The sequence below is a fragment of the Mesoplodon densirostris genome, chromosome 1 (assembly GCF_025265405.1).
Source record: "Mesoplodon densirostris isolate mMesDen1 chromosome 1, mMesDen1 primary haplotype, whole genome shotgun sequence".
In the NCBI taxonomy this organism is placed as follows: Eukaryota; Metazoa; Chordata; class Mammalia; order Artiodactyla; family Ziphiidae; genus Mesoplodon; species Mesoplodon densirostris.
The window spans coordinates 177092064-177114335 of NC_082661.1; the positions used below are offsets into that span (position 1 = coordinate 177092064).

Below are 22272 nucleotides of genomic sequence, written 5' to 3' on the forward strand. Positions count from 1 at the left end.
TTTGCCTTTCTCTCTCTGACTTATTTCATCTAGCATAATGCCCTCAATGTTCATCCATGTTATCACAAATGGCAGGATTTACTTCTTTTTTTATGTCTGAATACATACCAGTTGTGTGTGTGTGTGTGTGTGTGTGTGTGTGTTTATGTATCATATTTTCTTTATCCATTCATCTGCCAGTGGACACTTAGGTTGTTTCCATGTCCCGGCTATTGTAAATAATGCTGCAATGAATATGGTGGGGGGGCTGAAGATATCTCTTCAACATAATGATTGGTTTCCTGTGGATAAATACTCAGAAGTGGAATTGCTGGATCATATGGTAGTTCTAGTCTTAATGTTTCAAGGAATCTTCATACTGTTTTCCATACTGGCTACGCCAACTTACATTCCCACTAGTGCTTGAGGATTCCCTTTTCTCCACATCCTCACCAACATTTTTGGCATTGCTGTTGAAATGCTAAATGACTTGGAGCAGTCACTCCACCATTCTGCTCACTTGACGGAGAAGGGAGTATTAATTTCATCTAATATGATCCCTTGATAACTGGCCTTGTTAAACTGATGGAACTTGTAATATTGATCACAAGGAATTTTGATGTAAAAACTCTTTAGAGAAACAAAAATAATTATAAGGTGGTTCAGGAGTGAATAGCTCTCATTAGAAGTTTCTCTGCTTCATCATTCTACGTTCTACATTTTTGGGCAATATAATAATTCTTTAAGTTTAAAGTGCACTAAGCTTTAAAACATTCAAACTTTGATTTCCAGCTAAATAGGTATTTTCTTGACGGTAAATTTGTCAAGCATACAAAAAAAGTTAAACAGAACCAGTATGAGGACACACACATTTCATCATTGTGTATCTTCAAAGTCAATGTGGTGTGAAGCAAACTAGTACCTAATATTACTCTTTTATTCATCTTTTTCAAAAATCACTTTGATCATGCATAAACATAAATTACTAAAAACATTACTCGACTGTAAATAGTGTAAGTTTTCTCTGACCTTTCTTTTCTTTTTTTTTATAAATTTATTTATTTTATTTATTTATTTTTGGCTGCACTGGGTCTTCATTGCTGCACGTGAGCTTTCTGTAGTTGCGGTGAGCGGAGGCTACTCTTCATTTGCGGTGCGCGGGCTTCTCATTGCGGTGGCTTCTCTTGTTGCAGAGCACAGGCTCTAGGCGCACGGGCTTCAGTAGTTGTGGCATGTGGGCTCAGTAGTTGTGGCTCACGGGCTTAGTTGCTCCACAGCAGGTGGGATCTTCCCGGACCAGGGCTTGAACCCATGTCCCCAGCATTGGCAGGCAGATTCTTAACCACTGTGCCACCAGGGAAGTCCCCAGATCCTTTTCTTTAACCCATTTCATAGCAGATCATAAAACAGAACTAACCTAGCAAAAGATATTTTTTAAGAAATCTCATAACTGTTTGGGCTACATTCACCCGAGGCTGTGACAGAAATGTTTTTTTAGTATGAAAGTATGAGTTGTGAGACAGAAGAAAGGGAATGAAATTTCCACATACACTCTTCAGCACCACACTTTTGAAGCTAACATACACATTTCCACCATAGGAAAGGTATAAGCTGCAATATTATAACACAGACAAAATTTAAATCATGACAGGTCTTGACGTTGATGCTCAATACTGGTTCACTGCTATTGGAAAATTCTTCAGTTCTCACACCCAGGCAGAGAAAATGAATTGTGTATTGCCTTCAGATAGAAGCAGCACTGTACTGATTATCCTGTATTTCAATTTAATGTCTAAAAAACTTCAACTGAAATAATTTTAAAATCCATTGTATACCTATCTTTCAAGTCTCCGTGTGCATGAAAAACAAATGTCAAGAAACCTTATTTACATGATAAAACATGAACCCAGAAAAAAATCATAATCAGAAGCATTTATGATATTAACCTAGAGTTATAAGGAGACTTAGAGACAGTGATCTCTAACCGTGAACTTTTCCAATGAGAAAACTAAGGCCCAAAGAAGTTAAATGAACTGCATAAATTGTGCTTTCACTGCAGAGCAACAGAATTAGACCCCGTGTGTCCTGATTCCCCATCTTGTGTCTTTCCATTATACTGCTTTTACCTTTTAGAGCCAGAGACTTTTAAATTGTGTTAAATAAGTCTTTTTATGGTCATAGGTAATAAATAAAACAAATAAAAGACATTTAACCAGGGAAATCCATTGTTACAAATCTTAGGTTTTTAAGTATTATGCTTTTCTAATTTGGCAATTTAAAAATCATTATCCACAAGGCTATATATATTATTTATTTATATAATATACCTTTATTATCTATCCTTACATATCACAATTTTAATTATTCTGAATAGTTATTTTAGCTTGTGAAGAGGTAGAAAAGATTGCAGGAACTTGTGAAAAAAATGCTATATCAATCATAGACTTGCCACAAAAAGCTCATTTTATATAGTTAGGCCATGGTTGCTAATCCCTCAAATTATTCTTTCTCAAAAGCTCATTTATTTTTTTAATTTTTTTTAAATTTTTTTAAACATCTTTATTGGAGTATAATTGCTTTACAATGGTGTGTTAGTTTCTGCTTTATAACAAAGTGAATCAGCTATACATATACATATATCACCATATCTCCTCCCTCTTGAGTCTCCCTCCCACCCTCCCTATCCCACCCCTCTAGGTGCTCACAAAGCACTGAGCTGATCTCCCTGTGCTATGCAGCTGCTTCCCACTAGCTATCTATTTTACATTTGGTAGTGTATATATGTCCATGCCACTCTCTCACTTCGTCCCAGCTTACCCTTCCCCCTCCCCGTGTCCTCAATTCCACTGTCTATGTCTGTGTCTTTATTCCTGTCCCGCCCCTAGGTTCTTCAGAACCATTTTTTTTTTTTAGATTCCATATATATGTGTTAGCATACAGTATTTGTTTTTCTCTTTCTGACTTACACTTCACTCTGTATGACAGTCTCTGGGTCCATCCACCTCACTACAAATAACTCAGTTTTGTTTCTTTTTATGGCTGAGTAATATTCCATTGTATATATGTGCCACATCTTTTTTATCCATTCATCTGTCGATGGACACTTAGGTTGCTTCTATGTCCTGGCTATTGTAAATAGAGCTGCAATGAACATTGTGGTACATGACTCTTTTTGAATTATGGTTTCTCAGGGTATATGCCCAGTAGTGGGATTGCTGGGTCGTATGGTAGTTCTATTTTTAGTGTTTTAAGGAACCTCCATACTGTTCTCCATAGTGACTGTATCAATTTACATTCCCACCAACAGTGCAAGAGTGTTCCCTTTTCTCCACACCCTTTCCAGCATTTATTGTTTATAGATTTTTTGATGATGGCCATTCTGACTGGTGTGAGGTGATACCTCATTGTAGTTTTGATTTGCATTTCTCTGATGATTAGTGATGTTGAGCATCCTTTCATGTGTTTGTTGGCAATCTGTATATCTTCTTTGGAGAAATGTCTATTTAGGTCTTCTGCCCATTTTTGGATTGGGTTGTTTGTTTTCAAAAGCTCATTTAAAACTTCTCAAAGATTAAGCTAATTCCCCATCTTCTCTTGGAGAATTACTTCATACCAACTTTATGTTTCACATTATCATTCTAATAAATGTGTTATCTCAATATCTGTGTGATATCAAGTATTTGCCTATAGCTATACCGCCTCTCATCACAACTGGAGAGTCAGTAGTGAGAAGTGTGAAATTTTTTAAAGTCTCCTGAGATATGGAAGGTATTACTGTGAGGTTGATGATTATTCTAATGTTGTGTGTGAGGTTTTGAGCCTAAAACAAATGCATACTTTTTTCTAAAGAGAGATTTTAAAAGGCATCCCAATTATAAAGGTGTCAAGCATGTGTGTTAGAATACCAGTTCAATTATTTGCTAGCTACTTGACCTCAAGCAAGTTATTTAGCAGTGTACCTCAAATTCCTCATCTGTAAAATGAGAATAATCATGGGGCTTATCTCATAGGACTGTTGTGAGCATTAAAAGAGAGCATTGTAGCTCAGTGTAGGCAAACAGTAAGCAGTCGATAGTCAGTTACTAGTCTTACTTTTCCATATTTTCCACCTTGTAATGTTTTTCTGGATGGGGGTTTGCTTCTCCATTAGGTTCAGAGCATCATTCGCTCCCAAACCAGCATGGGAATGCGTCACAGAGATCGTTCTACAACTGGTAACACCCTCAAGTCTGGCTTGTGTTCAGCCCTCACAACCTACTTTTTTGGAGCTGATCTCAAGGGGAAGCTGACAATCAAAAACTTCCTTGAATTTCAGCGTAAACTTCAGCACGATGTTCTGAAGCTGGAAGTAGGTATTCCTTGGACTTCAGGGCACTGTCCATCATGTATGGACGTAGAGCTGCTGGGTTGGAAGGGGCCTGCACTATAAGTATTCTTTCAATCTACCTCCAACCATGAGAACTGATTGGTTTGAGCCTTATCAGTGATCTACTGATAAGCCTGACAGCAGGTAGGAAATAATATGTCTTACAATATGTTGGTTCTGGGACTAAAAGCCAAAAAAGTCTAAATTGAAAATCTTAGTTGTCTTTGAATACTCAGCTTGAGGAAAAAGAAGTTCAGGAGTCAGAGCAGTTCTCAGCCTGAGCATGTATGTTTATTGTGTAGAAGGCACCAAAGGGGTAAGGAGAGGGGGATAATAAGGAGCTCTTTCTATGAAAGTTTACAAAGGTAGTAACAGCTGGAAACACAAAATGTCAGAAATAAAAATATATGTGCTCAGAGTTACAAAGGTGTCATACTGGGTTTGGGGATGTACTTTTCCACTTAAAGTTTAGACCATCATGGTGTTCAGTTCCTGGACACAACTCTGTAAGAGCATTACCTTTTTCTGTGCGTGTGCTTGTTGAATTAAGTATGTTTGGGGTTAATTGGCTGCTGAATCTGTTCAGTTCAAAACGTTCATTAAATGCCTTCTATATGCACTTTAGTCTGGAGACAAAAAAATGAAGTCTGATTTCTTCTGATTATTAAAAATTCCCTTATGCTGGTGTTCCTCAACCTCTGTTTTTGGTTAACATATGCCCTGCCTTAATATTACTTGAAATTTCAAAACATTAAATACTATGACTAAAAACACATAAAAGTATTGGAGAAAAGCACTGCTTTGTTTTTAAACTCTGAATATTACTTCTCTATCTGCTCTCCCATTTTTCCCTGGAGATTCTAATATACTACTCCTACCTCTTCCACCCACTTCCCTCAGTTGAGACAGTTTGAAAAATCACAACTGAATTCCCATTACTGATAAGAACACTGTTTAATATTCATTCTCTAGGAGAGAAACAGAAGAATAAATCATACTAAAAATCAGATCTAACTTTGGAATGTGCTTTTGTACTGTTTTTTTGGGAAATGGTATAATTAATATTCAAGGAACTTACCTCAAAATAATGGTTTTCCACAGTTCAGCCTCCTTCAGGAGGCTCTTGTAGCCCTTATAATACATGGTAAGTACTATATATTTATTATATATATAGTGCAGGGGGCACAAAACTTTACCTCTACCCTCCTAGGGTCTCCACCCGGGCCTGAGTCTTAAATTGACATAAGACAGATTAACAGGAGAAAAGTATACAGATTTTTACACATACATGAGAATCCCCATAGGAAAATGAAGACCCAAAAGAGTGGCTAGGCCTAATTGTTTATATACTAAGTTGAACAAAGAGAGGCAACTTAGCTTTGTGAAGTTTGCATTCTTACCACCAGAAAAGGGGAGTCAAAGTCGAGAGTAATTTGTACAAACAGATCTTGTTAAAATAATTCTTATCTTCCTTTAGTCCCCCATATATTTTAGTTACTTGTCCACAGTTGCCTGTCTTTGTTTCTTTCCTGGTAGTATAAGGAGGACATCTTTCACATGGGAGTTTCACTTCTGGTTTTGAGGAGTCCAACAGTTTTTGTGTTAGAGTTGGTATGTACCAGGATTCTAGACATATGCCTTAGTATGGATACCTGTAATGGTCTTCTTTGGAAGCGTTATAACATATTCTAGGAGTGTAAATTATTTAACTTATTAATTATGTAATTACAATTTAACATATAGTATACATCCATCAAATGTAGTTAGAGAATAAAGCACAAGCTAGAATGGTACTTTTAACAAACTTTAAACAACAATACAGGGTCATCAGAGCATGGAGCAGATGCCTGCTTCACCGCAATCTAGCCTGACACTCATTCCTGGATGGAGTCTCCGGAGACAGAGCATGGGACTTTTATCTTTTATCCTGAGACGCTATAGAGCTTAAAGCCCACTAACATATTGTGTAGATTGCCAATGAATGTTATAAAGCAGATAAATGTAGAATGTTATAAAGCAGATTAGGGATTTCATACATGTATACCTGCACATAACCTACACCCAAATGCAGAAGAAAAGAGATCTAAAAGAGTATATCTAAGATATTTATTCTAGAAAGCCCTCTTGTATTTGACATTGACTTGGATCATCTGTAGGCTTTGGGCCAAGACATACCAAGACTGTTCTGTTTGACAATCAGCAATTCCTCCTGTAAGGAAACCAATAGACTCTTTTGTGAAGGAACCCAGCCTAAAATGTAATAAATATTCTATTTATTACATAAATGTTTATTAATCCTGAGTCCCTTCTTTCTATATAATACACAAGTTCAGTGAATAAGTGCCTTCTTATCAGGAAGCCCCATATTTAAAGTTTCATCAATCAGTACTATGTCTTCCCAACTAGATGTGTAATTCTTTGAGGAGGTGTGAATAGCAGAAGGAGCAAAGGCTTTGGTGTACTCATAATGAGACCTTGGTTAAAATTTTCTTTCTACCACTTACTGGCTATCTGACATTCGATGAGGTATTTATTCTCTCAAAGCCTATATCCTCATTTATACAACACGGTGATGATTAAGTGAGATGATGTTTCTTATAGGCTGAATTGTGTCTTCCCCCAGAATTGCTATGTTGAATCTCAACCCCCAGTCTGGAGATAGGGCCTTTAAAGATGTGATGAAGTTAAAATGAGGCTATTAGGGTGAGCCCTAATCCAGTCTTACTGGTAGCCTTATAAGGAGAGGAAATTTGGACACACAAAGAGACACAGGCACCAGGGCACCAGTACGTACACAGAGGGACAACCATGTGAAGAGACAGCAGGAGGGCAGCCAACTGCAAGCCAAGGAGAGAGGCCTCAGAGGAAACCGACACTGCCTACACCTTGTTCTTGGGCTTCCGGCCTCCAGGGCTGTGAAAAAATAAATTTCTGCTATTTGTCACCCAGTTGGTAGTGTTTTATTATGGCAGCCCTAGTGAACTAACACAGTGGTGCATGCCTAAAATACTTGGCATGTACTATGCCTTTAACAGATACTTTCACCTTCTTTTGTATACCGTCTGCCCTTTAGTATGACAGTTGGCATGTAGTAGACACGTAAACAGGTCATCTCAGATGAATGACTGAAAGGCCTTACTTTCATTTTGAAATATTTTTCTGATAAAACATCTAGAAAATGGAAGCAGTTTTTGTTTTTGTGAAACACTTTTAATTTTACTTTTCAAAGTTTGGGTAATTTATCCCCTCACTGAATATGAAATATAATATCATCACAGCCAAGAGGAAAATAGGAATGATTAACAGTATCTTAGCTTTCGTATGGGTTTTATAGTTCCATCATTCTTTCTGTTTATCTCTTACCAGTTTTATTTCACTGCTTACTTATCTACTTTAAAATTGTGGATCGAGGAGACTTATAGCTCCATTTGGTTATTTCTATCTTTTTCTCACCACAATAGCTTTGAGACTGAAGAGAACACTATTTATCTGTCAATTTTAATTTCCACAGTGGTTAGGGAAGGGGAAAAAGTCCATGAACATTTATCAAATGCCTACTATGAGCCAGGCATTGTACAGATATTACATGCCTTCTTTATTTTAGTTCTCGCCAACCCTATTGGGTTTGGCAGTATTATACTGGTGTTACAGAGGTAGAAACTGAAATTCAACAAGATAAAAGTTGCAGAGCTATTAAATGGTACAACCAGGATTCCAACTCACTCTTGCAGACTAAACTCTTTTCTATTCATCATCTAATTATTATTACTTTTAGTCTGAGATGAGGTTTCTGTACCTGACTTATTTAGAGCTCTAAAGAAAAACAAAATGTTCTGAAATTTAGAAACAAACAAACAAAAGTCTTGAATATTTATAGTCTCCCTTCTTCAGCACCATGTTTTTCCAGTTCCTTTGCCCTTCAAGTTGAATGTTATGACTGAGAAGAAATACACTGTTCTTCTGTGTTGATAAGATACTACCTAAACTAGCCGTTTAGTTTCTTTTCATAACAATCATTAACTTGTTAGATTTTTTTAGAGTGTTCTAATGCTCTTACCTCTGGTCATATTTGTTTTATTCTACCCTTATGTCTTTATTTGGGAACTCAAAAAGCATGGGTTTGAAAGAATGACTTAAGAATGCACAGTTTTATAAGAAAAAATAAGTCAATAATGGTGAAATACCTTTGTGTTTAAGACTGTTGGGAAAAGGAGTTATAATGACTTGGAATAAAATTATGAACTATTTAATTAAATACTTAAATTTTCATATGCATATAAGAGCCACATATACATGCATTTTAATAAATCATAATGGCTTAATGTCAAAAAAAGAATGCACAGTTTTTAAAAAAATCCCTTGTGAAGTTATTAAAAATTCCATCTAAGTCTCCCAAGAACTATTTAGCTGAGTTCCTTGGAGACAGGTGCCAAGTCTAATTTCAGTTAATATATTCATTGATTTCTTGAGGACTACAGCAAGTAGGATGTCAGTCAAAAATGAAAGGTAATACAGAACTCTTTGAAAGATTATGATTAATTTTAATTTGGGGGGAGGAGAAAAAGGAGCTGTCATTATATCAAAGAAAAGCAAAAACTAATTTATACAAGAAGGAAGAAACCAACTCCAGAATACGCAACAAGGAAACTGAAAGAGTATCATCTAATGGAATTCCAATCTGTAGCATGATCTTTTTTATTAGTTTTGGGGGTTTGCATTCTTATTGCATAACCAACAAGATTATCACATTTTAAGATGGAATGAGTATCAATAATCTGAAGGTAAATTAGATGTAGTTCAAAGGGTAACAGTAACTGTCTTACATTCCCAGTCTTAAAGAAAAAAAATATTGAAGTTAACTAGATTTGTTCAGTCAGAAAGAAAGATAACAGGGAAACATAAAGAACTATGGTAATTATTCCCATCTGCCAATAAGAGTAGAGCAAAAAAATGAGGGTTAATTTAATTTAAATATTAAGGAACTCAATATTAAGGAATTCCAGAATCACCTACCCTTTAGATCATCAGGCTGACATCTTTGTACTCATCTCTTTATAAAGTACTAAAGTAGAATTAAATCTTTCTTGTTCAGATACAGAGGGCCATATTGAGAGACAAACTTCAGCTCTTTTCTTGGCTGAAAGATTGTGGGAAAGGAGACCAGAATGCTTTCAACCAAACACTCAACCAAACACTTTCTGGAACTAGAACACTCTTGGCAGAGCAGATTTCTTTTTATCTTAATATCCTGTTTTGGGTTTTTTTTCCCCTGGGAAACTGACTCTTATTATGTAAACTTAAAGATGAGAGTTGACTTTGATTTAATTAAATCTAAGAAACAAAATGTGATTTGTTCATTGGGTTTCTTTTAGTTTTATTCTTCCACTTTTGCCTCTACAAAGCAGAATGTGGATAGTAATAAATCTATAGTTTCTTATTCCATCCTTAGATGTTTTCAGCTTGAATTTTCCAAAAGTCATTAAAAGGGTTATTAAAGAGTACTTGTCTCTTTTAGGGATTTATAATTTTAAGGAGCCAAGTACATGTTTAAAGGCTTAAAAAAAACACCTTTATTATTATCTTAATAACCTTGTTTTAAACCTAGTCTTTCTTTGCCTGGGACACCAAGGGACTTTTTAGGAGATAATCATCACTTTAAAAAATAGAAATATAGGGACTTCCCTGGTGGTCCAGTGGGTAAGACTCCGTGCTCCAAATGCAGGGGGCCCAGGTTCAATCCCTGGTCGGGGAACTAGATCCCGCATGCATGCCACAACTAAGAGTTTGCATGCCACAACTAAGGAATCTGCATGCCACAACTAAGAATTCCACATGCCACAACTAAAGCTCCCGCATGCCGCAATGAAGATCCCACATGCCTCAACTAAGACCCGGCACAGCTTAAATTAATTAATTAATTAATTAATTTTTAAAAATAGAAATATATAAAAATAATAGAATAAAAATTTAATTGCCCTCAGTAATTCCTTATAAATCATTCACCCATGACTTGATGTCAACACTTTTTAAAGCTAATTCTGCTTCTCTCTGTACCACATTGTCAGGTAGGTTCAAAGTCTTGCCCTGATGAAACCAAGTTAGCTCTCAGGGTGAGTTACATATATCTTCTCATTAAAAGAAGATATGTAACACCCAAAACCAAACTCATTTAACTTGCAATTCCCTTTACACCCTGTAGCTCAAGTTTGCTATCAATTGTGGCTTATAGGTAGAATCAGACTGGAAATACTATACATGGTAGAATGTCCATGGTGATATAAAGCTCCTTTGATGTTGTAAATGTAACCTTGACAATTATTCTGTAAAAACTATACAAAACAGTGCTTTTTTGTTTCATATTTCTTGGGGAATGAAGGGAAAAGTTGAGTGATACTTTGTTGCTTAAAATACATAATCTAGGCGTGATTTTTTTTTTTTTTTTTTTGCGGTATGCGGGCCTCTCACTGTTGTGGCCTCCCCCGTTGCGGAGCACAGGCTCCGGACGCGCAGGCTCCGGACGTGCAGGCTCAGCGGCCATGGCTCGCGGGCCCAGCCGCTCCGCGGCATATGGGATCCTCCCAGACCGGGGCACGAACCCGTATCCCCTGCATCGGCAGGCGGACTCTCAACCACTTGCGCCACCAGGGAGGCCCTAGGCGTGATTTTTAAAAGGCATTAATTAGTACTTCTGAATCTGACCTTTCAGATTGGTCATTAAAGTGCAGAAAACTGTTAGAGATTGATACTTTTTTTTTTGATTTGCAGATAGTGTTGCAATTCCAAAGTCAATATGTTAGTCATACCTTTTATCATACTTGGCAATCACCAGGATTTTCCTGTTGTCAAATATCTCTAATTTACATTCTAAGTTAATTTTAAACTGGCTACAAGAAAAAAACGGCTCATAAATAAATCATGAAAATCGGATCTTTCTCTGAGGGAAATTTTTCCTCAGTCTATCATTCAAATAGTCTTATCAACCATTTTTTAGTAGAACACAAATGCTTCTCAATTTATGAATGAGCTGTGTACCAGCATATCAAAAGTTCATAGGTCAACTCTTTGGAATTCAGAATACAGTGATAATTTTTTAGTCTTACAGCAGAATATTTAATTTACAATATAGTTGAATGTGATACACTAAAATGAAAAGTAGTATGAAAGAAGATGATCCTGCATGTATAATCTGTGTTTAATCTGTGCCTACTCTTCTAGACACAACAGTCTGTGGGTGTAGACCTCTAGCAGTACCAAGCATATTAACAATAATTTGAGAATATATTACCTAATAAAAATACTAGCCAACATGTCTTGAGAATTCACCATAAGCCAAGCACTATTCTAAGTGCTTTATGTACATTATTTCCTGTAATCTTCACAACACTATGAGGTTGGTATTATTATTATCCACATTTAACAAAAGAGAAAACTAAGGCACAAAGAAGTTAAGTAACTTGCCCAGGGTCTCTCACATAATAAAGGAGGAGCTGAGATTTGATTCTAGGCAGTCTGCCTCTAGAGTCTGCTCTGTTTTTTTTAATTGAAGTATAGTTAATTTACAATGCTGTTAGTTTCAAGTATACAGAAAAGTGATTCAGTTATACATATATACATACAAATATATATTATTTTTTAGACTTTTTTTTACATCTTTATTGGAGTATAATTGCTTTACAATGGTGTGTTAGTTTCTGCTTTATAACAAAGTGAATCAGTTATACATATACATATGTTCCCATATCTCTTCCCCCTTGCGTGTCCCTCCTTCCCACCCTCCCTATCCCACCCCTCTAGGTGGTCACAAAGCACCAAGCTGATCTCCCAGTGCTATGTGGCTACTTCCCACTAGCTATCTATTTTACGTTTGGTAGTGTATATATGTCCATGCCACTCTCTCACTTTGTCACAGCTTACCCTTCCCCTCCCCATATCCTCAAGTTCATTCTCTAGTAGGTCGGTGTCTTTATTCCCGTCTTACCCCTAGGTTCTTCATGACATTTTTTTTTCTTAGATTCCATATATATGTGTTAGCATACAGTATTTGTTTTTCTCTTTCTGACTTACTTCACTCTGTATGACAGACTCTAGGTCCATCCAACTCACTACAAGTAACTCAATTTCATTTCTTTTTATGGCTGAATAATATTCCATTGTATATATGCATCACATCTTCTTTATCCATTCATCTGATGATGGACACTTAGGTTGCTTCCATGTCCTGGGTATTGTAAATACAGCTGCAATGAACATTGTGGTACATGACTCTTTTTGAATTATGGTTTTCTCAGGGTATATGCCCAGTAGTGGGATTGCTGGGTCATATGGTAGTTCTATTTGTAGTTTTTTAAGGAACCTCCATACTGTTCTCCATAGTGGCTGTACCAATTCACATTCCCACCAGCAGTGCAAGAGTGTTCCCTTTTCTCCACACCCTCTCCAGCATTTATTGTTTCTAGATTTTTTGATGATAGCCATTCTGACTGGTGTGAGATGATATCTCATTGTAGTTTTGATTTGCATTTCTCTAATGATTAATGATGTTGAGCATCCTTTCATGTGTTTGTTGGCAGTCTGTATATCTTCTGTGGAGAAATGTCTATTTAGGTCTTCTGCCCATTTTTGGATTGGGTTGTTTGTTTTTTTGTTATTGAGCTGCATGAGCTGCTTATAAATTTTGGAGATTAATCCTTTGTCAGTTGCTTCATTTGCAAATATTTTCTCCCATTCTGAGGGTTGTCTTTTGGTCTTGTTTATGGTTTCCTTTGCTGTGCAAAAGCTTTTAAGTTTCATTAGGTCCCATTGGTTTATTTTTGTTTTTATTTCCATTTCTCTAGGAGTTGGGTCAAAAAGGATCTTGCTGTGATTTATGTCATAGAGTGTTCTGCCTATGTTTTCCTCTAAGAGTTTGATAGTGTCTGGCCTTACATTTAGGTCTTTAATCCATTTGGAGCTTATTTTTGTGTATGGTGTTAGGGAGTGATCTAATCTCATACTTTTACATGTCCCTGTCCAGTTTTCCCAGCATCACTTATTGAAGGGACTGTCCTTTCTCCACTGTACATTCCTGCCTCCTTTATCAAAGATAAGGTGACCATATGTGCGTGGGTTTATCTCTGGGCTTTCTATCCTGTTCCACTGATTTATATTTCTGTTTTTGTGCCAGTACCATACTGTCTTGATTACTGTAGCTTTGTAGTATAGTCTGAAGTCAGGGAGCCTGATTCGTCCAGCTCCATTTTTCGTTCTCAAGATTGCTTTGGCTATTTGGGGTCTTTTGTGTTTCCATACAAATTGTGAAATTTTTTGTTCTAGTTCTGTGAAAAATTCCAGTGGTAGTTTGATAGGGATTGCATTGAATCTGTAGATTGCTTTGGGTAGTAGAGTCATTTTCACAATATTGCTTCTTCCAGTCCAAGAACATGGTATATCTCTCCATCTATTTGTATCATCTTTAATTTCTTTCATCAGTGTCTTATAATTTTACGCATACAGGGCTTTTGTCTCCTTAGGTAGGTTTATTCCTAGATATTTTATTCTTTTTGTTGCAATGGTAAATGGGAGTGTTTTCTTGATTTGACTTTCAGATTCTTCATCATTAGTGTATAGGAATGCCAGAGATTTCTGTGCATTAATTTTGTATCCTGCTAGTTTACCAAATTCATTGATTAGCTCTAGTAGTTTTCTGGTAGCATCTTTAGGATTCTCTATGTATACTATCATGTCATCTGCAAACAATGACAGCTTTACTTCTTTTCCTATTTGGATTCCTTTTATTTCCTTTTCTTCTCTGATTGCTGTGGCTAAAACTTCCAAAACTATGTTGAATAAGAGTGGTGACAGTGGGCAACCTTGTCTTGTTCCTGATCTTAGTAGAAATGGTTTCAGTTTTTCACCATTGAGGACAACGTTGGCTGTGGGTTTGTCATATATGGCCTTTATTATGTTGAGGAAAGTTCCCTCTGTGCCTACTTTCTGCAGGGTTTTTATCATAAATGGGTGTTGAATTTTGTCGAAAGCTTTCTCTGCGTCTATTGAGATGATCATATGGTTTTTCTCCTTCAATTTGTTAATATGGTGTATCACGTTGATTGATTTGCATATATTGAAGAATCCTTGCATTCCTGGGATAAACCCCACTTGATCATGGTGTATGATCCTTTTAATGTGCTGTTGGTTTCTGTTTGCTAGTATTTTGTTGAGCATTTTTGCATCTATGTTCATCAGTGATATTGGCCTGTAGTTTTCTTTCTTTGTGACATCCTTGTCTGGTTTTGGTATCAGGGTGATGGTGGCCTTGTAGAATGAGTTTGGGAGTGTTCCTCCCTCTGCTATATTTTGGAAGAGTTTGAGAAGGATAGGTGTTAGCTCTTCTCTAAATGTTTGATAGAATTCGCCTGTGAAGCCATCTGGTCCTGGGCTTTTGTTTGTTGGAAGATTTTTAATCACAGTTTCATTTTCAGTGCTTGTGATTGGTCTGCTCATATTTTCTGTTTCTTCCTGATTCAGTCTTGGCAGGTTGTGCATTTCTAATAATTTGTCCATTTCTTCCAGGTTGTCCATTTTATTGGCATAGAGTTGCTTGTAGTAATCTCTCATGATCTTTTGTATTTCTGCAGTGTCAGTTGTTACTTCTCCTTTTTCATTTCTAATTCTGTGGATTTGAGTCTTCTCCCTTTTGTCCTTGATGAGTCTGGCTAATGGTTTATCAATTTTGTTTATCTTCTCAAAGAACCAGCTTTTAGTTTTATTGATCTTTGCTATCATTTCCTTCATTTCTTTTTCATTCATTTCTGATCTGATCTTTATGATTTCTTTCCTTCTGCTAACTTTGGGGTTTTTTTGTTCTTCTTTCTCTGATTGCTTTAGGTGCAAAGTTAGGTTGTTTATTCGAGATGTTTCCTGTTTCTTAAGGTAGGATTGTATTGCTATAAACTTCCCTCTTAGAACTGCTTTTGCTGCATCCCATAGGTTTTGGGTCGTCGTGTCTGCATTGTCATTTTTTTCTAGGTATTTTTTGATTTCCTCTTTGATTTCTTCAGTGATCACTTTGTTATTAAGTAATGTATTGTTTAGCCTCCATGTGTTTGTATTTTTTACAGATCTTTTCCTGTAATTGATATCTAGTCTCATAGCGTTGTGGTCGGAAAAGATACTTGATACAATTTCAATTTTCTTAAATTTACCAAGGCTTGATTTGTGACCCAAAATATGATCTATCCTGGAGAATGTTCCATGAGCACTTGAGAAAAATGTGTATTCTGTTGTTTTTGGATGGAATGTCCTATAAATATCAGTTATGTCCATCTTGTTTAATGTATCATTGAAAGCTTGTGTTTCCTTATTTATTTTCATTTTGGATGATCTGTCCATTGGTGAAAGTGGGGTGTTAAAGTCCCCTACTATGAATGTGTTACTATCAATTTCCCCCTTTTTTTTTTGTGGTACGCTGGCCTCTCACCGCTGTGGCATCTCCCATTGCAGAGCACAGGCTCCAGATGCACAGGCTCAGCGGCCATGGCTCACGGGCCTAGCCACTCCACGGCATGTGGGATCCTCCTGGACCGGGACACAAACCCGTGTCCCCTGCATCGGCAGGCGGATTCTCAACCACTGCGCCACCAGAGAAGCCCCGATTTCCCCTTTTATGGCTGTTAGTGTTTGCCTTATGTATTGAGGTGCTCCTATGTTGGGTGCATAAATATTTACAATTGTTATATCTTTTTCTTGGATTGATCCCTTGATCATTATGTAGTGTCCTTCTTTGTCTCTTATAATAGTCTTTATTTTAAAGTCCATTTATCTGATATGAGAATTGCTACTCCAGCTTTCGTTTGGTTTCCATTTGCATGGAATATCTTTTTCCATCCCCTCACTTTCAGTCTGTATGTGTCCCTAGGTGTGAAGTGGGTCTCTTGTAGACAGCATATATATGGGTCTTGTGTTTGTATCCATTCAGCCAGTCTGTGTCTTTTGGTGAGAGCATTTAATCCGTTTACATTTAAGGTAATTATCGATATGTATGTTCCTATTCCCATTTTCTTAATTGTTTTGTGTTTGTTATTGTAGGTCTTTTCCTTCTCTTGTGTTTCTTGCCTAGAGAAGTTCCTTTAGCATTTGTTGTAAAGCTGGTTTGGTGGTGCTGAACTCTCTCAGCTTTTGCTTGTCTGTAAAGGTTTTAATTTTTCCATCAAATCTGAATGAGATCCCTGCTGGGTAGGGTAATCTTGGTTGTAGGTTTTTCTCCTTCATCACTTTAAATATGTCCTGCCAGTCCCTTGTGGCTTGCAGAGTTTCTGCTGGAAGATCAGCTGTTAACCTGATGGGGATTCCCTTGTGTGTTATTTGTTGTTTTTCCCTTGCTGCTTTTAATATGTTTTCTTTGTATTTAATTTTTGACAGTTTGATTAATATGTATCTTGGCATATTTCTCCTTGGATTTATCCTGTATGGGACTCTCTGTTCTTCCTGGACTTGATTAACTATTTCCTTTCCCATATTAGGGAAGTTTTCAACTATAATCTCTTCAAATATTTTCTCTGTCCCTTTCTTTTTCTCTTCTTCTTCTGAGACCCCTATAATTCGAATGTTGGTGCGTTTAATGTTGTCCCAGAGGTCTCTGAGACTGTCCTCATTTCTTTTCATTCTTTTTTCTTTATTCTGCTCTGCGGTAGTTATTTCCACTATTTTATCTTCCAGGTCACTTATCCGTTCTTCTGCCTCAGTTATTCTGCTATTGATCCCTTCTAGAGTATTTTTAATTTCATTTATTGTGTTGTTCATCGTTGCTTGTTTCCTCTTTAGTTCTTCTAGGTCCTTGTTAAATGTTTCTTGCATTTTGCCTATTCTATTTCCAAGATTTTGGATCATCTTTACTATCATTATTCTGAATTCTTTTTCAGGTAGACTGCCTATTTCCTCTTCATTTGTTAGGTTTTGTGGGTTTTTATCTTGCTCCTTCATCTGCTGTGTTTTTCTGTCTTCTCATTTTGCTTATCTTACTGTGTTTGGGGTCTCCTTTTTGCAGGCTGCAGGTTTGTAGTTCCCGTTGTTTTTGGTGTCTGTCCCCAGTGGCTAAAGTTGGTTCAGTGGGTTGTGTAGGCTTCCTGGTGGAGGGAACTAGTGCCTTTGTTCTGGTGGATGAGGCTGGATCTTGTCTTTCTGGTGGGCAGGTCCACATCTCGTGGTGTGTTTTGGGGTGTCTGTGGCCTTATTATGGTTTTAGGCAGCCTCTCTCCTAATGGGTGGGGTTGTGTTCCTGTCTTGCTCGTTGTTTGTTATAGGGTGTCCAGCACTGTAGCTTGCTGGTCGTTGAGGGAAGCTGTGTGTTGGTGTTGAGATGGAGATCTCTGGGAGATGTTTGCCATTTGATATTACGTGGAGCTGGGAGGTCTCTTGTGGACCAGTGTCCTGAAGTTGGCTCTCCCACCTCAGAGGCACAGCACTGACTCCTGGCTGCAGCACCAAGAGCCTTTCATCCACATGGCTCAGAATAAAAGGGAGAAAAAGTAGAAAGAAAGAAAGAGAGAGAGAGAGAGAGGGAGAGAGAGAGGGAGGGAGGGAGGAAGGAAGAAAAGAAAGAAAGAAGATAAAATAAAGTACGATAAAATAAAGTTAGTAAAAAATAAAAAATAATTATTAAGAAAAAAAATTTTTTAAGTAAAACAAACAAAAAAACAGACGGACAGAACCCTAGGACAAATGGTGAAAGCAAAGCTATACAGACAAAATCTCACACAGAAGCATACACATACACACTCACAAAAAGAGGAAAAGGGGAAAAAATAATAAATCTTGCTCTCAAAGTCCACCTCCTCAGTTTGGGATGATTCGTTGTCTATTCAGGTATTCCACCAATGCAGGGTACATCAAGGTGATTGTAGAGATTTAATCCACTGCTCCTGAGTCTGCTGGGAGAAAAATCCCTTTCTCTTCTTTTTTCGCACAGCTCCCGGGGCTCAGCTTTGGATTTGGCCCTGCCTCTGCCTGTAGGTGTCTGGAGGGCGTCTGTTCTTCACTCAGACAGGACGGGGTTAAAGGAGCAGCTGATTCGGGGGCTCTGGCTACTCAGGCTGCGGGGAGGGAGGGGTACGGATTTGGGGCTAGCCTGCGGTGGCAGAGGCCGGCAGGACGTTGCACCAGCCTGAGGTGCGCCGTGCGTTCTCCCAGGGAAGTTGTCCCTGGATCCCGGGACCCTGGCAGTGGCGGGCTGCACAGGCTCCCCGGAAGGGAGGTGTGGTTAGTGACCTGCACTCGCACACAGGCTTCTTGGTGGCCACAGCAGCAGCCTTAGCATCTCATGCCCGTCTCTGGGGTCCCTGCTGTTAGCCGCAGCTCGCACCCATCTCTGGAGCTCCTTTAAGCAGTGCTCTTAATCCCCTCTCCTTTTGAGAGGTCTGAGGTCTTCTGCCAGCGTTCAGTGGGTGTTCTGTAGGAGTTGTTCCACGTATAGATGTATTTCTGATGCACCTGTGGGGAGGAACATGATCTCCGCATCTTACTCTTCCGCCATCTTCCCCCTCTCTCCCCTCATTGTAGTTTTGATTTCATTTTTTAGACTCTTTTCCAATATATGTTATTATAGGATATTGAATAGAGTTCTCTTTGCTATACAGTAGGTCCTTGTTGTTACCTATTTTATATATAGTAGTTTGTATATGTTAATCCCAAACTCCTAATTTATCTCTCCCCCTCCGCCCCTTTGGTAACCATAAGTTTGTTTTCTATGTCTGTGAGTCTGTTTCTGTGTTATAAATAAGTTCATTTGTATCATTTTTTTTAGATTCTACATATAAGTGCTATCATATGATATTTGTCTTTGGCTTACTTCACTTAATACGATAATCTCTAGGTCCATCCATGTTGCTGCAAATGCCATTATTATTTTATTCTTTTTTATGGCTGAGTAATATTCCATTGTATATATGTACCACATCTTCTTTATCCATTCCTCTGTCAGTGGTTGCTTCCATGTCTTCGCTATTGTAAATAGTGCTGCTATGAACATAGGGGTGCATATATCTTTTTGAATTAGAGTTTTCTCCAGCTATATGCACAGGAGTGGGATTATAGGATCATATGGTAGCTCTATGTTTAGTGTTTTAAGGAACCTCCATACTATTTTCCATAGAGGCTGCACCAATTTTACATTCCCACCAGCAGTGTAGGAGGGTACCTTTTTCTCCACACCCTCTCCAGCATTTATTATTTGTAGACTTTTTAACGATGACCATTCTGACTGGTGTAAGGTGATTCCTCATTGTGGTTTTGATTTGCATTTCTCTAATAATTAGTGAGACTAAGCATCTTTTCATGTGCCTGTTGGTCATCTGTATGTTTTCTGTGGAGAAATGTCTTTTAGGCCTTCTGCCCATTTTTAGAGTCTGCACTTAACCACTAACTTATACTAGCTTTCCAGGAGCTGTGCTGAATGCTCAAGATTCAGGGATGAACAAAATATTGTCCCTACTCCCAAGACGCTTATAAAAGTGAGCTGAATAAACCAGAAATTTTTGCACAGTGTTATAAGTACAGTACTAGAGAGATTTATATGGTTCAATTAGGGTATAAAAGGGGACATGTAAATCAGTCTGTGAAATAAGAGGGCAAGGGACTGCTTAGGAAGTTTCCCTAGAGATGGCAATATTTGAGTCAGCTTTAAGTCTAAAATTTATTCTATCTAAATTCTGAAGAAAGAATTTTTGTTTGCTCTTAGTTCTGGTTGTAGAACAGATGAGAAGAGGCAAGGGAGTGCTGAATAACACTGGGACTACAGCCAGGAGAGGGTGACAGAGAAAATGACCTTTCTTATCAAGTTTGTCCTAAACCAGACTTAAATTAATGTGTCTCTTAGGTGTTCTCAGGTTGGTAAAGGGTCCCTGTGCCTTCAAGTCTGGGTCTACAGAGATCATTAAGAAACATGAAAAGCAGGGACTGGATAAGAGAACTTTCTCCAGATTTCTGGAGCTAGCTGGACCTGTAGAAAGTCAAATTTGGCCTCTAACTCAGGCTTAGAATGAAGAAGTTGGGATTAAATGATGTCTAAGGGATCTGAGCAGGTCTTTCCATTTTTATTCCTCTTCTAGCCATGTTTCTGCAGATGACTTTCAGAATTACGGTCTTCAGAATTTATGGATATTTTAAAAGAAAGAATTTGGGCTTTAAAGAATAACAACTGTACTAATGAGTGGAAAGAAGCTTGTTTGTCCTTTTATTTTTTCCCCTTCTTTTAACTAATTTGGCCTTTTTTCTTTCTTAGAGGGAAAAGAGATTTTTTAAAAAATAGCTTTATCCTGTAGCCTGCCATAACCTTAGAGGAGAGTGGGGAGTCTGGACAATGTCTTAGGAGCCGGAGCCAGCTTCGCAGTAATTTGTCAATAAATAATGCATTACAGCCTGTTGAATTCAGACTCTGAGCAAAAATGCCACTTTAGAGGGTCATAGGTATTACATCAGGTTATTATCCTCTGAATTCAGTTAACAGCACACACAAAAAAATTTTTGTCAAGTCTCTTTCATTTCTTATTATAATAGAATGCCTCTTCTCCTTCCCCACGCACATTCTCCTTATTTATTTTGTATCAATCTACCACAACATTAGCATGAATGAAATATAAACTACTTCGATCATTTTTAGCATTAAAAAAAAGCACCTTAAATAAGGTAATGCCAAAAAAATGTTTTTGGGGTTGCCCCTTTTCTTTACCAGTCTTTCCTTGAGATGTGGTAGCCTATCTACCTAGCAGAAAAAATAAAAACCAAAAATGTAAAACTTAGTCTTTTTTTTAACTAATAACAAAGTTAAATTATTGAGTGTTTAGGTATACACCAGGCATTGTGTTAGATACTGGATATACAAAAGCAAGTAGACCCTGCCTCCTGAATTTAAGGAATTATCAATATAGTCAGTCTGGGAAATTAGACGGTTATGACAGTACAGGGAGAAAAGTACAATGATGGAGGTATGCACAGAAGAGGTGCACAATAAATATTTGGGGAAAGAATAATAGTATACAGCTATGTCATTTGGATTTTTAGAAAGTCGATCTGAATTTGAGTTTTCCCTCTTTGGCCTTGGGAGCCTCTATTTTTTCAATTGTATGATTGGGATAATATCCACCTACCTCAGAGTTGCAAGGAGGACTGCCTGAGATAAGAAAGCCCCCAGCGCCATGCCTGGCATCCATCATGCACTCTAGGAGGGTTTCTTCATTTATTCATTCATCTGTGGCTGCCTTTTTGTGGCTTTGGTGCCTCGTGTTGGACTGCTCCACAGAGGCCCTTCCCAGAGACTGCTGGTGTCTCATGCGCTTCTTGCTTTATCAGAAAAGGAAGTGAGGGAAGAATCAGTGACTTCCTGACATCTCTGTCCAGTGGCCCATCTTGATATCCTTTGCAGTTTTGTCATCTTTAATGTTTGAAAATATTCCAGAAAATTGCCAGTTTCACAGTCATTACGTTGATTCAATGTTTTACCCCAAATCAGTGATTTCCAGTATCTCCAACTAGAAAAATAAGTGAAGTGTACTGAATTCATTGTGCTGGAAGATATCATTCAGTGAGATGTTTGGTAATATTTTTCAAATTTCCAGGTGGACACATTATGGAGCGTGATGCCAGAAATTAAGGAACTGAAGTAGTTTCCTTGAACACATGCGATGTCTCCTTAATGGACATCATATACAGAACCATTAATACAAAGTTATTGCTGTCATCATTGCCAAGGATATTAATATACTAGTATTCGCCTTCCTAGATAGTAGTTTTCATGGATTTTCTGTGCTATTAAGTCTGGCAAAGTGCAAACTCAGAAACTCTGGAAGCATCTCATTTGCTGTAGTGCAAGTACCTTACCTATGTGGTGGGTTATTTTTGTAGTGGTGGTAATTGTTTCTATTTCTCTCTCTCTGACATGTAGGGCGGATTAATGT

General features: G+C 37.7%; 1 protein-coding gene across 2 annotated transcripts in view; it reads left to right on the forward strand.

Moving 5' to 3' along the window:
- MICU1 (mitochondrial calcium uptake 1) overlaps positions 1-22272 on the forward strand; it is a 212693-nt gene that overhangs the window by 133296 nt on the left and 57125 nt on the right. The window contains exon 8 of one of the 2 annotated variants that reach the window (XM_060092026.1): positions 4130-4327. The exons of the other annotated variant lie outside the window; for it this stretch is intronic. Within the exon in view, the coding sequence (XP_059948009.1) occupies positions 4130-4327 (198 nt within the window). The remainder of the gene's footprint in view (positions 1-4129; positions 4328-22272) is intronic. 2 annotated transcript variants of the gene reach the window in all.